Source organism: Manis javanica, chromosome 9 (genome assembly GCF_040802235.1).
Source record: "Manis javanica isolate MJ-LG chromosome 9, MJ_LKY, whole genome shotgun sequence".
Taxonomy (NCBI): Eukaryota; Metazoa; Chordata; class Mammalia; order Pholidota; family Manidae; genus Manis; species Manis javanica.
In genome coordinates this window covers 2,729,073-2,744,226 of record NC_133164.1, presented here as the reverse complement: position 1 = coordinate 2,744,226, position 15,154 = coordinate 2,729,073, and the positions used below count along the sequence as shown (strand labels likewise).

At 53.0% G+C, this 15,154-nt stretch overlaps 1 protein-coding gene across 7 annotated transcripts in view; it reads right to left on the bottom strand.

Annotated features, from left to right (window-relative positions):
* The window catches only part of IRS2 (insulin receptor substrate 2), a 39,150-nt gene extending 26,071 nt beyond the window's left edge, over positions 1-13,079 (bottom strand). Inside the window, exons 1-3 of one of the 7 annotated variants that reach the window (XR_005063128.2) lie at positions 8,614-13,079; positions 2,155-2,265; positions 345-1,670 (exon numbers count right to left, since the gene is read on the bottom strand). Coding sequence is in view for 5 of the 7 variants with exons in the window: in XM_037024968.2 (XP_036880863.2) it covers positions 71-131; positions 8,614-12,598 (4,046 nt within the window). In the remaining 2 variants the exon portion in view is untranslated. The other 6 variants (XR_012120969.1, XM_037024968.2, XM_037024969.2 and 3 more) reach the window with 6 other exon arrangements.
* Between the last annotated feature and the right edge of the window lie 2,075 nt (positions 13,080-15,154).

Here is a 15,154-nt window from a genome sequence, read left to right as displayed (position 1 = left end):
ACCTGGAAAGCTGTTTCACCCCTCCACGAATCGGCACGAAGGAGAGCACGTTCGTTTCCTCGCTGTTTACCTGGTACGACAGGCTCCACCCCGTGCCGGCTGTGCACCAGGCGGCGGGCACGGCCCCGAGGCTGCAGAAGCAAACAAACCCAGTGAAACCCTTGGGGACACCGGGCCACAAGCACCGACCACACGTTTTAAAAATATGCAAAATGCAAGAGTATTGATTGCTTGTGCACTTTTATATTTTTTTACATTGCCCTTCATGCCTTGGAAAGAACAGTTACGCTCACATCATTAGGAAGGTGGCACCTTCTGAAAAAACATTTCCCATCATGTAAAAATTCTGCTAAATGATTTTTTATTTCCTCAGGAAAAAAAAGATATCTTAGAAGCAAGTACACAGGAGAAAGAATCCACTTGGCCACCTAGCCACAGCTGATTAGTTACTTATTGGTCCTTAGGCAGATTTCTAAATTGGTTAGTTTTCAAATAAACTCGTCATTAAATAGGTTAATGACTCATTTCTTAGGAAACTGTTAATGGACTTACTCATAATGAGAAGTATATGATATTTCACTTATAAAGTAAATACATTTTAAAGACACTTCAAGCAGTAACTGAAAATGCCCACTGACCCATTAGGTACTAGATCAGGGGGCCAGGTTGTGCCAACTCACAAAAAGTGAGGACTAAGAGTTCCCTGGGTAATAGGGGCCTTTCAGTTTGAATTATCCCAAGAATTTTCTTTCTTTTCCGTCTTTCTTTTTTTTTTCACAAGTTAGCACATGATCTTGAATGTTTGCCAAACCATTCCTCTGCCTCATCAGTAAATACTTCCCACATGGTCACGAGCAGCTTATTTCCCCGATTTACAACATGCTTCCCCATTGAGGGGCCTCTGCAATCTCTATTTCTGTCCACCAACATACCTTTTTAGCCTATGCATGAAGCAATTCACTAAAATGTTCCAACACAAAAAAATGTTCTTCCACAAATGCTAGGCTGTTCTAGAGAGAACGGGCCATATCCTGGGAGAAGGTTATCCATCAGTACACGGAAGACCCACAGAGACACAGCATACCCTGTTCTTTCTTGATAGTATTTACAAACATCTCTACCAACTAATTAAAGTGGTGACCTTGGAAAAGACGCCTGACCTCCCTCTAAGCCTCTGTTTTCACGACCTTAAAATGAGCTACATTATACCAATGGTTCCCAGCCCTTCTCCCTCAAAACGACCTTGTATTTTTTTCTGCCTGTTACCACACTGGGTGGAAAAAGCCTGAATGTACTGGGGGGATAAGAAGAGGAATCGAATCAAGGATAATACACAGTTTTGCTGTATTGTAACAGAACAGCTGGAAGAATGAAGTCTTCCACTTCCAGGACCACCAGGGTCCAGAAAGCAGGACTGGAGGCCCCCAGAACAGGTGTAAAAACTAGTTAAAAAACATCAGGGGCTACGCTGATGGACAGTGACTGTCATGGGGTGTGTGGGGGGGACTTGGTGAAGGGGAGAGCCTAGTAAACATAATGTTCTTCATGTAATTGTAGATGAATGATAACAAAAAAAAACAAAAAACAAAAAACAAAGAACATCAGGGGCTTTTCTTTCAATGCCCAGTCTTCCTGCTAACGGCTCCCTTTTTACCCTGAATGAATTCTGCCTGGAAGAAAAAAGAGGAATTAAGTAACTATCATCCAAGTGAAATAAAAAACAAAATGTTAACTTGTAAGTCGCCTCAAATGGGCATGAAGGTAAAATCCTAATGTAACTATTGTGTATGAACTTCCAAAGCAAGAGAGTTTATAGGACTGAGACCAGGTGATGTAAACAGCACTAGCTGGGGATCAGAAGACGTGAGCAGACAGAAACACAGGGAAATGCTGGCAAGTCAGCTCCCACATGCAGCCCAGCCCCCCTATTCCTTTTGGCTTGGGCATCCCAGGCAGGAACTGGGCACCTCTCAGCTGTAGGTTCCTTAATCCAAGAATGGGGACCCAGGTGGCCTGCCCGTGTGTAGTAGGGTTTTTGGAATATTACCTGATACTGTGTGTATGATCAAGGCTTAAAACTATGAAGTAAAGAAAACCATCTTTTGGATCTGAAACAGTTCTTTTGATCCAAAGGGAAGAGGAACATGCAATTACCTTTCAATGCTGATCAGAATAATGGTTACATTTTCATCATCTCCAACTTCAATAGCATCCTTCCAAAACTGTTCACTGTTCACCAAGTTTTGGGATAGTTACACTTATAATTTGGGGGCAAATGATGGACTGACTTAAATAACTGCTTTTAAATTTGCTTAGAGAAAACACTCAGTCACATTCACAAATATTAAAGATTATGTATTAATACCATGCAAAAGCATAAATCATTCTTAACATAAACATGGATTTTAAGGTAACTACTAAAGTCACGTAAGATAATGAACTCTTATCCTAATACCTGTTTTTACACATTGAAAAAACTGAAATCTAATGCTACACTATAGTAATTCACCCAAGTATTTGTACCAATACCATATGGATAGATTAAGATAACTGACTATAATTATACATAAGGTTGTTAAGTTTTAACACGGTTAAAGAACACACTGTTACTCAGTATTTGAATTTTAATTAAGAAAAAAATCCACATCAAGTCTCACAGAGCACGACTGGATGATATATTATAGAACCACATACACACAATACTTCTTTCTGGAAAAACTGATACTCTTTGAAACCAATACTAAAAAAAACCAAACAAACAGTATTTACAAAGGGCCGTGCATGTGATCATTTACCTTCAAAGTATCTTATGCATCATGATATTTGACCAAATATTCCAGATTTCAGTAAAAGCAGAATAAGCAAGTGATATCTTATAAATCTTGTCTGTGGGCATAAATATCACGCACAGCATAAGGAAATGGGGCCAACTCTGAAAACATGTTTACCTGATCAAGTTTCACAATGTGCTGAACAAGTCTTTATGCAAATTTAATGTTTCTAGTCCAGTTGAAAAGAAATCAGAACCACTCATTTGACTTTGTCAATTACAATCATGCAGTCTTTTAAGTTTTAATCCAGCATTCATGCAATGAACCCAACTGGGCAATAATAAGAGCGCCAAGCACAGAAGTATCTTATATTATTTGCACCCAGGGGACAGAATGGTAGTATTAGTAAACAACACATACTCCAACTCTCTGGTCACACTTTCTTTCGTGCCTTTTATTTTAGTGCACAGTTAATGTAAGTCTCTGTAGCTATCTAGGAAGAAATCGAATAATCAGTAGCAATTATCAACCTCAGCATTTCCTCTGCCATGAGTATATGACTTCACCAGTTCTCCTGAGAAAAAATCTACCACTGAACTCTGTCTACAATAATCTACCTTGAATAATTCAAAATAACCACTGCAATCCTGAAGAACACATTCCCACAAATAAAATAAGCGCATAAAGAATGTCCCCCTTTAAATTTGCACAGCCCAGTTTTCATAAACCCCCACTACCTGATAAATAACAGGTATATAACTGATAATTTGGGAGGTTCAGAAAACCTTGTTTCCATTTGTTTATTAAAACGCCTCGTCCACCTTGTATAGAAATACACATTCTGTTCCTGTCTGCATTAGAGTCGGTAGAGTTCACCTCACAGTGGCCCCAGGCAAGAACTGGCTCCAGGGGGCGGGGCACAGGGCTTCACTTCCCCGAGTTTTCCCCACTCTACTTGGCAATGCAGATAAAGGAATAAGGTTACATTTTCCCTTCAGTTTCTAAGGTGAAACGGGAACACTTGATTCTATGCTACCCCAAAAAACAAAACAGAAAAACCTCTCCACTTGCCAAATCTGATACGGAAAGTTAACTAGCTCTTGGAACTAGGCTTCTACAGAAAACGCATTAGTGGGAATCTTAACAGAAACCCTATTATACCTCTGCTGTTAGGAAAACTTGAAGTTTTCCTCTCCAGAAGAAGAAAGACTCATTTTAATACTTAGAGTTCTAAAGGAAATAAAACATTACCTATTAAAATTCCTTTCTGGGGGAGTGGGCCTGTGGAAGAACAACACAGTCAAACTCTGGGGTGCTCCCTATCCAGTCTGACGGCCACACAGACCGAAACCGTGAGAGTGCCCACCCTAATTTCATCAGCCCCGGAGAGCAAAACCCCAGGCCGAACAATGGGCGGTTCAACAACTTCAAGTTTAAGTGTTCTGGTTTTCCTTTAATGCATCTGCTTTAAGAGACAAAACTCAATTTTTTTTAATGTATATTCCAATCACACGTTTTCCTCGTGACATATCTAGATAAACAAATCAAAGACTTAAAAAAAAGTAATCAAAAGTATGGTCTTAATACAGTGTCAACATTAGGATCTATGTTCCTGAATTGCTATTTTACTGTGTAATTTAGAACACTACTTTCCTTACAATTGATAACTATCTATGAAAAAAAATCTCAGGTTAAAGAAGGGAAAAAATGGTTCTTAAGAGATTAAAGGGCAACTAGTGATCAGCAGGAAAGGCACACATTTCTTAAGAAAATAGTGGCCCCATTTTCACACTATGAGTTTTATTTTGTTTTACCCCACCCTGCTTTATTTTGTTTTAAATCTAAGAACCTCTGCTTATAAAAGTGTCTTTTCTGAATATACTCATGGTTTCAAGGTAGTAAGTGTCAACAGCATCACTGGGTTTCTCAGACATTCTTTGGAAGACCACCGTACGCGCTCTGCACGTTTATGACCTCCTGGAACTCCCGGTAGCCCTGTGACGCGGAGGGAGGGTTATAATTACCCCATTTTACAGGCAGAGAAAGTGAGAAAGGGATTAAATGTCTTCCCTCTAGTCACACAATGACTCATTAAGATCAGCAACTAGAAACCCTGTTTCCTGATTCCTGGTTTAGTGTTCCATATACTATGCTTCCTTCTACGAAGTACTATTTTTGTAAAGGTTTCTCTTTCAATAAAGGAAATAGCACAAATCATGTGACTTTCATTCACGAAAGCCTGTGTGTTCTCATTAGCACCTTGGTTGTTCCTGGGAATAGGGTGGGAGCTGTGTGCATTACCGTCTTATTAGGACAAGAGGTCGTCAAGGAAAGCCGGCAAGGCACACAGCAGGGGAAACAAAGGGCATGTGCTCTGCCCCGCGCTCTCACTGGGGTTCGAAAAACATTCAAGCGCTCTGCTTTAAGACTTCAACAAACAGTACTTTCAAACAGAAACCGTGATTGTGTGCTTCCTTTGGAAACATTTCTCTTATCCCACAGTGCTTCTACCAAAGGATATGAATAAATAGCCCTTTTATCAGACACAATTTAAATACAGATGCTTTCAGTGTTAATTCTTAATCTGCCTTACACATTCATAAAAACCGATCTCAAAACAATCCCACCACAGAGAAACACTAAGCACATTTTATGATATACACCAATGTATAAACAGGATACAAAAATGTATAAAGCTAATTTTAAAGAGAAGTTTTAAAGCATAGTATATTCTGCAATATAGTCCCCATTTCCAAACAACAGCACTAACAGATTAGTGAGGTTTTTCCACATACACAGGAACAAAACACACGTTAATCTTCCCCTGCTCCCAAATAAGATGCACAGTTACATTTTTATTTGCTCAGAACTATATATATATATATATAGTATCCACACTGAACACATGTATGTACAATACCTGAGGTATACTAACTTTCTAACAGTCTCCAGCATGGGATCCTGCCCCATGCCCAATTCTAGTGTAAACAGCTATCAAACATCACGGGAACATTAAGTCTTTGTTACCACTTATGCAAATACCAACCAAACACTACCTAAGTGACCCCAAATTATTCCACTTCAGCATAACTAATGAAGTCTTTCCATGAGGAACCGGAGGAGCCTCAGGTGGAGACACATGCCTTACAAGAGCCAGGGCAGGCACTCGCCGACCCAGGAAGTTATTTTTCTATTCCATCTTCAAAGAAATGCTTTGCAAGTTCTCCTTCTATAAATTATTTTCTCAAAGGACCCATCTTCTGTGACCTTTCTTATTGCTGAGCACCACAAACAAATTCTACATGCATGCGCAAGTTATAAGTGCAAGTGGATGACCCTTCTGAGTAAAATGTTCCCTTCTGGCTTCACAGACCACAGCTGAGGGTCCACACTGATTAAGATGACATCCTCCTCTCTCTTATTTTAACGTTCCCTGTGTTCAAATGTGTTTGTTTACTAGAAATCCATTGAGCATGTAGTCCTTTTTTAAAAATGTAATTTGGGCACAACAGATCAATTGCAGGTATCTATTTTCCTTAAAAATAGCCTTTTTCTTCTTAAAAAGGTATTTACCCTCATGCCCACAGAGACTTTGGAAAACAGCAACCAAAAGTGATTGTTCATCTTTGTTCAGCCAGCCACCATGGAACATACATGCTGCTGTTTTGATTTCAGAATCCTGAATCCTATAGGTCGAAAGGAATTATATCCTGGTGGGAAATCTTAAAACAAGTTAAATTGGGTCTCTAACTAAGTCTATGTCTGGAAGTTTAAAATTTTCCCTAGTCTGAAAAGGGCATTATATCACACATGAATCATGTTTATGAATGTATCTGCTACTTTATCAGGAAGGCCTTGAATCCTTTCGGGACTGCAGACCAAACTCCAGTTCACTCCCCCTGTTACAAAGAACCCACTCCTGGGGCCTCCTCAATCCAGTCCTGGTTTTTGCCTTCCTACTCCGTTAAAGGCAGTAAAAGGTGTTATGTTCTCAGGCTGTTTTTCTGATTGGAATCAGATTTCAGCAAAATGCACTTTCATGTTCACTATGGCACATACCCATTTGGGCATATCAAGTAAGTTATTCTGTGTACATATTTTTTGTCCCACTCAATTCCAATTATGCTGGTGCATTTAGAGGGAGGGTATCTTGGACAGCCACTAACCCCTCAACATCCCGACATACTAGCAAGTTTTCAGGTACCTATACTGCCTAACTTAACTCCAAGCAAAGTGACCTTCAGCTGAGAGTCATCACTTAGGGGACACATTGTGACAAGTCCCAAATGATTTCTCTGTGACTCTTTTCATCTTGTATGGTTCTGATTAAAAAGCAACTAGCTTTTCCTCTACTGTATTAAGCTAACAAGGTATTTACTCTATAACTAAAATTTTCAAACCCACAGACTAACAGTCCCACGTGTATTATAAAACGCATGCTGGATTTACTTGGCACTGGACTGGTCTGTTTACTTTAAGAAGAGAACGCTTGTAGATCCCCAGGCTATCTTGATCATCACACTGGAACCCTGGCAGACAGGGGACCTTAGGCCAGCTATCACCACTCTGTAGTTGCTTGGGTCCCCACGGCGCCTCCACCTTACTAGCAACCCCGCACAGAAAGAGCTATAAAATCAGAAACTGTCTTGAATTAACACCCTCCTTATGCACGCTCCCCATCATTCGGAGTCTAAGACAGTCAGAATGGGCTGCCAGCTGCAAGGCAATGGCAGCTCTCCCGGCTCACGGCTGTGTGATGAGAACACGAAGAAAGCAGCACCTCCCTACCCAATTATTCTTGAAAAGACCTGTGTTGCCGTCCTCCACTCTTCTCTAAAGCACTGATTCTGAATCCTGGCTGCACATCAACAGCTCCTGGGCAGCTCTGAGAGTTGCTGGTGCCAGGGCTCTGCCCACTGGCTGCTTAACTTGAATGTGTCTGGGGTGAAGCCCAATAGGTGATTTCCCCAACCTCCTCAGGTTAGTCTAACCTGGGGCAGGGTTCTCAGAGGATGGTCCCCAACCAGCATCATCAACGTGACCTGGGGCCTTCTCAGAAATGCACATTCTGAGCCACACTCCAGACCTACAGCCTCAGAATCTCTGGGGCTTTATATCGCCCAGCCATCCAGGTCCCAACAAACTGCAGTTGACTCCTAGGTATGCTCACAGCTGAGGGCCACTGCTTGTAAGCTGTGGTTACGCAGTGTCACCATTTCAGCCCCTTCAGAGAAAATAATGTCCTGAATGGCAAAGCTCCAGCAGCTTTTGTGTCAAGTTGTAATGGTTAACTGTTCCTCGTAGCTGCCACCAAAATGGATGCTCACTCCCTAGGTGACTTTCAGGCCTGTTTTCATGAACTTTGAGGCTCAGCAACAATCAGCTAGGGCCCAGCTCCAGGAAAACAAAGAGAAGCTTGGGGCTGCTGCCTGGAAACTGTCAAAGCGTCAGATCCCTCCTAGCACCACCTTCCCACCTCTCAGATCAAGGAGGCCGAGACGGGGCTGCTGCCTGTGTGCGGTGGCTGACCTGCAGGCCGGCCTCTGTGTGAACAGAGGGGAAGTAAGGGCTATAGGGAAGAAGAATTGGGGTTGGGCTAAAAAGCAAATCAAAGTCCCAGAGTCGGAAGCCTCACACACCAGCCAAGGACACCGTCCGTGCCTGCTCCTGCTCAGGTCTCTAGGGAAAGAGGTGCCAAGAGAGCCAAAGGAAACAAAAGCAGCAGCCTGGACCGATATTTGGGCGCTTGGATGGCCAGACCAAGGAAAGAAGGTGGCTGCACCCAGGGCCCCTCACCCTCTCCCGCTCTCCCTCCCCCTGCCGTGAGGTGTTGGGGCCTCACCTTTCACAATCGTGGCCTCCTTCAGATGGTGGGACAAGAAGTCAATGCTGGCATAGGTGCTGGCTGAGGGCAGGGCGCCAGGGCCCGGCCCCCCACACACCCCGCCGCTGCTGCCCCCCACGGCGCTGATGAGACCCCCAAGGCTACGGGTCCGGCCCCAGGCGCTCTTGTCTCCTGCTGGCGGGTGCGGATGAGCTGGCGGAGGCGTTGACAGACCCGGCTCGTCCCTCACGTCGATAGCAATGTAGTTGAGGCCGTTCTGGAAGCCTGCGGAGGTCTCCCTGCGCATTGGAGAGCTGCTGCCCCCAGGGCAGCCCACCAAGCCCCCAGGCTGGCCCTGAATCCACGGTCGCGCCTGCTGGGGAGGCGGCGGCTGCAGCTGGCGAGGGGACGTGGGGGGCTCGTCACCCCCACCCAGGGCGCCGCTGCCAACCCCTTCGCTGCTTTTCCTGAGAGAGACGTTTTCCACCGAGGCCGAGTTGTGGCGCTTCGGGTTGTGGGCGAAGGACGGGGACACGGGGGTCACAGCAGTGGTTGAGGAGAAGGTCTCAGAGCTGTGGCGGCGGCGGCCCCCTTGTGGGTCTGCACGGATGACCTTGGCCCCCCGGTGCGGGTCTGGGGGCTGGCTCGCCTGCAGGAAGGCCTCGACCCCAGACACCTGGTCCATGAGACTCAGCCTCTTCACGCCGGACGTGGGGCTGGTCACACGGGCACTTTCCGGCTTCTGGGGGGCCGCGATGGGTTGTGGTGGGGTGGCGGCCACGCCAAAGGCCATCTCGGTGTAGTCACCATTGTCCCCGGGCTCCGAGGACGAAGAAGAGGCAGCGCTGGGGCCCTGGGAAGCGGAGGCGGGGAGCAGGCGGTACAGTTCCCCTGGGGGGGGCGGCGGGGGCGGCTGTGGCTGCAGTGCAGCGGTGGGCGCGGCGGGGCGCGGGGGCAGCGGCGGGTACGGGGAGGAGGCCTCAGGAGACAGGAGGGCATCCAAGGAGCCCACGGGGTCTGCACCCTGGATGCTGGGCTTGGGGGACTTGGGGGAGCTGAAGTCGAGGTTCATGTAGTCAGAGAGCGGGGAGCGCTGCCTGCTGTCGCTGCTCGTTCCCGGGGTGCCCGAGCCCAGGGACGAGGCCGGGCTGCTGGCAGACAGCAGCGACGAGGACGAGGCCGCCGAAGCCAGCAGCGGAGGGGCAGGCGGCGACAGGTGCGCCCCCGCCTCGCCGAAGTCAATGTTGATGTACTCGCCGGGGCTCTTGGGCTCCGGCGGCAGAGGGTACTCGTGCATGCTGGGCAGGGTCTGCAGCCCCTCCAGGGACAGGCGCGTGGGCCGCATCGCCCGGCAGCGCTGGTTCAGGAAGGCCTCCGGGCGGACGCTGCCGCTGGGCCTCCCGGGCGAAGGCACTACTGGGTGGGGGGCCTGGGGGTGCCCACCCCCACCAGCCCCGCCCACTAAGGCGCTGGCCGCCTGCGAGGTCCCCGGGCTGGTCGGCGGCTCCAGCCTCTCCTCTTCCAGGATGCGCCCCACGGGGGAGCTCATGAGCACATACTGGTCCGTGTCCCCATTGCAGGTGTAGGGAGCCTTGTAGGAACGGGGCAAGGAGCTGTAACAGTAGCCGGGGACGCCCCTGAGCATCTCTCCCCCACCGTGCAGGGCGGCTGAGAAGAAGTCGGGTGGGGTTCCCGAGGTGCCTGCGTCGCTGGGGGACATGTTGAGGTAGTCCCCGTTGGGAAGCAGCTTGCTGTCAGTGTTCTCCACCGACAGCTTGGAACCACACCACATGCGCATGTACCCGCTGTCCTCCGGGGAGCTCTCGGCCGGGGAGCTGGCCTTGAAGCTGCCCCCGCTCACCGGAAAGGCCCTGCCAGCTGCAGAGGCGGGCGCGGGCACTGCAGCTGCCGTGGGGGGCAAGGCCGTCGCAGCAGCGCGTGGCTGCAGGATCTGTTTCGGGGCCGACACGCTGGTGGGGCTCATTGGCATGTAGTCGTCACCCCTGCAGCTGACACTGCCTCCACCCAGGAGGGCCGCGCCAGGGCTCATGGGCATGTAGCCATCGTCTGTGCCCAGGTTACTGCTGGAGCTCCTGCGGGACCCGATCTCGATGTCGCCGTAGTCCTCGGGGTAAGGGTGGTAGGCCACTTTGGGGGAGGAGGCGGGGCAGGACGGGCAAAGGCGGCCCGAGCTGCCGGAGAAGGTGGCCCTCATCAGGGTGTACTCATCCAGGGACGCGGAGGAGGGCTGGGGCGCTGGCCGCTGCCGGGCAGGTGTGGTCAGCGAGTAAGTCCTCTTCCTCAGCCCTCTGTCCAAGTCCTGGGCCCCCTCCCCTGAGACTCTGCGGTAGGGGCGGCCACAGTGGCTCAGGGGCCTGTCCATAGTCATGTACCCGTACAGCTCGCCCCCGCCGCCGTCCCTGGCAGGGGGAGTCTCGGCAATGGACTCGGGCGTGTTGCTTCTGTGGCTGCAGAAGGCCCTCAGGTCCCCAGGGCTGGAGCCGTACTCGTCCAGGGACATGAACCCGGGGTCGCTGGGGGAGCCCGAGGCCGAGGCGCTACCGCTGGAGGGCCGCTGGCTCATGGGATGATGCAGCGGATGCTGCAGGTGCGGGTGCGGGCCCGGAGGCGGCGGGTAGGAGCCCGAGCCATGCCCACTGCTGGACGACAGGCTGCTGGGGCTGGTGGCGGCCGGCGGCGAGTGCGCCACGGGCATGGACATGGAGCGACTGTGTTGCAGGGCGCCCCCTGCCGGCGCCAGCGGCACCTTGCTCCCGCGGCCGCCGCAGCCACCGCTCAGTGTGTGCGAGCGGCTCAGGGGCGCGCGCACCGGCCCCGGGCTCAGGGGGCTCCCGGCCACCGACACCGGCCTGCCGCCCGCCGCCCCGGCTCCCGCCGCCGCGCCGCCATCGCCCTCGCTGGCCGTGCGCACCCGGCACGAACTGCACTTGGCGGCCGGCGGGGTAGCGGCCAGGCTGTCCGTGCGTGAGCGGCGCACCAGGCCCGTTTGGCTGGGGGGCAAGTTGACCAGGTGGTGGTGGCGGCGCGCGCCCGGGACGCTGATGGGGTGCGTGGCAGACGACCCGGACGACTGGCTCTTGCTGCGCGGCCGGAACTCGAAGAGCTCCTTGAGAGCCTTCATGGCCTCCAGGATGGTCTCGTGTATATTCTGAGCCACCACCGAGTCGTCGGCCTGCATCCACAGCTCGCCGGGGCCCGTAACGGCTGAGCGGCCCACCTCGATGAAGAAGAAGCTGTCCGAGTGGCCGCAGCGGCGGATATTCATGAGCTGCAGCGTCACCGACGGCTGCTCACAGTTGAGCTTCACGAAACCGATGGTGCGCGCCGACAGGCACAGCCGGTACACGCCCGTCAGGTTCTTGCTCTGGCCCAGGCCCTTGGGCTTCAGGTTCACCTGCCACACCTCGCGGTAGGCAGCCGTGGCGGGCGCCACCAGCCCGTAGCTGTCATCGGCCGCGGCGGCGCCTGCCGAGCCGCTCAGGGCGCCGGGCAGGGAGGCGCTGCAGGACGCGGCGGTGGCGGCGGCGGGGGGCGCGTCGCCGGCAGCCGCGCGGCCCTCGCTGACCAGGTCGGTGAGCGCGCGGTACCAGCCCTCCTGCTCCTGCTCGTTCTCGGCCGCCACGGCGAAGTACTCGTCCTTGGTGTAGAGGGCGATCAGGTACTTGTGCTTGGCGTCGGCGCGCTTGTTGATGTTCAGGCAGCAGTCGAGCGCGATGACCCGCTTTGGGGCGCCCGCCTTGCTCCGCCACTTCTTCTCGCTCTCGTAGTACTCGAGCCGCGGCGGCTGCAGCGCCGGCCCCCCGCCCGCCGCCTCGTCTCCGCCCGCGCCGGGCCCGCGCAGCACGAAGAAGCGCTTGTGGCCGTGCTTCTGCTTGCGCAGGTAGCCGCACTTGCGCACGCTCTGGTTATTGTTGTTGTTATTGAGGTTGGGGCCGTCGCCGCCCGCCGGCGCGGGGAGCGCATGCCGCGGCGGGCTCGCCATCGCGGGAGCTTCAGGCCGCAGCCCCGGCCCGGCTCGGCTCGGAGAGGCTGGGGAGCGAGGGCGCGGGCGGGGCTCCCTCTCCCCGCGCTCGCCCGCCGGAGCCCGCGTCCCTCGGGCCCGGAGCCGGGAAGGTTCGGAGGCCGGGGAGCGGGGCGCCCGGCAGCGCGCGGTGGCGCAGCGCCCTCCGCGGCCCGAGAGGATGCCCGGCCGCCCGCGGCCTCTGCCTCCCGGGCTCCCGGGCGGCGCCTGGGGACTTGCTGGCTGGGCCGAGAGTCGGGGTCTCCGAGCCGCGGGGCCGAGCCTAAGGCGCGCGCGGCCGCACTGGTCCTGCCCCCGCGCCGCGTTGCGGGGCGCCGGGCTGCGCCCAGGCACTCGGGGTCCGCGCCGCTGCCGGGGCTCCTGCTGCCAACGGCGACCCGGGCTCGCCGCGGTCCCCGCCGCACAGTGAGTAACACATCGCGCACCGAGTGACTGAACTAAGAAGAGCAAAACAACATGTGACTCGGCGTTACGCAGGCACACACGGCGCGGCCGCCCCGCCCCGCCGCCCGCATTGGCGCCGCGCCCCCCGACGGACGCTGCGCGCGGCCAATGGGCGCGGGCCGCAGGCGGGGCAGGCCGCGCGCCCCCGCCCCGCCCCCCTTTCTCCCCGGGCCGCGTTTCCCGCCGTCCCCTCCCCCTCCGCCGAGGCCGCAGACGGGGCGGGGTGGGGGGCCGGCCCGAGCCTCATTAATCAGAGGCTCGTTGGGGATGCTGGCGGAGGAGATGCCACCCAGGGCGGGAAAAGGGGCGCGCAGGAGGGGCGGGGGCAGGCCGCCGCGCGGAGGGCCCTACCCTCCCGCCGTGGACTCAATTAATTGGACTCAAGCTTCCGCCGGGGAGGGGGTCGGGCGTGGGGTGGGGACACTGCCGGGGGCTGGGGCCCGCGGAGATGAAGCGCGGAGACCGCCTGCCGGGGTTGGGCGCAGAGGAAGGGGCCCTAGCCCCGCACTCGGGCGCCGCATCGCCCCGCTGCCGCCCCACTCGCGGGGGGCGAGAAGTGGCAGTGAACTTGGCTGCCCTTTCTCACCCCCTCCCGCCGACGCGCACACTTCAGCGAGCGGATCGGCGCCCAAACTCGGAGTGGGCGCGCGCCCGCCCTCGGCGGCGGGCTTGCGCCTGGGTGGTGCCCGGTGCCCGGCCCGCAGCTTGTTTATGAGCATCACATTAGTCACCGGTGTGCTCGGGATCGATAGCAGCTTGCTGCCCTTCGCCGGAGGAGAGCGGGGTGCGGCAGGGGCGCAGGCGCGACACCCCCAACCCCGGGCAGCGCTGGCCGCGGTTGGCTCCCGCGGTCCCACCCGCTCGGGGGCGCCCTGCTCCCGCCCCCGGGTCGTGGGCTCTTCCGGGGCGTCATCGGCGCCATTCACTTGTCAGGTTCTCGGGAAGTTGAAATCGTGTTTGGGATGTAATAGGAGAAAGAGAAGGAGGACGAGCAGGCGTAGAAAAATGCAGTTTCCATAGTGCCGGGAAGGGGGCGGGCTCCAGCGAGAAAACGGCCCCGGGAGCCGCGTCCCCGCGGCGGGGAGCCCACCTCCCACCAGCCCCTCTGCAGCGCGCTCCGCAGCGCGGGAGGTGGGCGGCCCCCGACCTGCGCGCCCTGCCCTGGCAGCGGCCGCCGCGGTGAAGATGCCCTTGAAGAAGCGCTCGAATTTTTACAGCAACGTGGCTTTTGGACTTTACAAGTCCATTACAAATAAGGACCCATACAGTCGCATCCCCCAAATGTCAAAAGGGTAAATGAAGAGGGTGGGAAGCTTCTGAGTTCAGATGGGAGCAGGATCTGTGTCTTGCAGAAACTAAGAAGGCTAACAAAAGCCCTTGTCTTTTTTTTCTGAATTTGTGTCTTCATGAAATAATTTGAAAATAATGCTGGTTATTTTTTATTAAGGAACTTAGCCTTTGAATTTCCTCTATAGTATATAAAAAGGAAAGGGTGACATATATTTAACATGTGCGTAAGAATGTGCCTTAAGAATTCTAATTAATATTAGGTGCCAAGAGAGCCCTCCTTACACGAGGATCATGGCCTATTTTGTCTTTTCTTTTTTGTCATGTATACAGTTATGATTATTGGTGAGTAACATAAATTTGGAAAGACTAATCAGTGAGGCAACTATAATGAAATTTGCCTCAAGAGGTATATTTAAAGTCGACCCTCCATTTCAAACCATGCTGTGAAAAATAATACTTCCAGAAATGTTTTAAGTGTATGTGTGTGTATGTGCATGGGTGTGTAGGTTTGTATGTGTGTGATGGTGTGTGCTTGGGGGCACCACCTTTATGGACATTGTACTTTGGTTTCCTATTCTTTTTAGATCTTGTTGCCCTTTCTATGTTAACAAATGTTGCCTCGCAGTATGTTTGCTCAGAAAGGAGAGATGAAGGGATTCTTGGAGCTTGAGGAAAAATGTGGCCCACTTTTGGCTTGGTGGTGATTTCCATCTCCCTTTACGAGGAATGGAAACGGGTCAGCCTTGTGCTCTGTAACCCTGACCAGCAGGCAGTGACCATGGG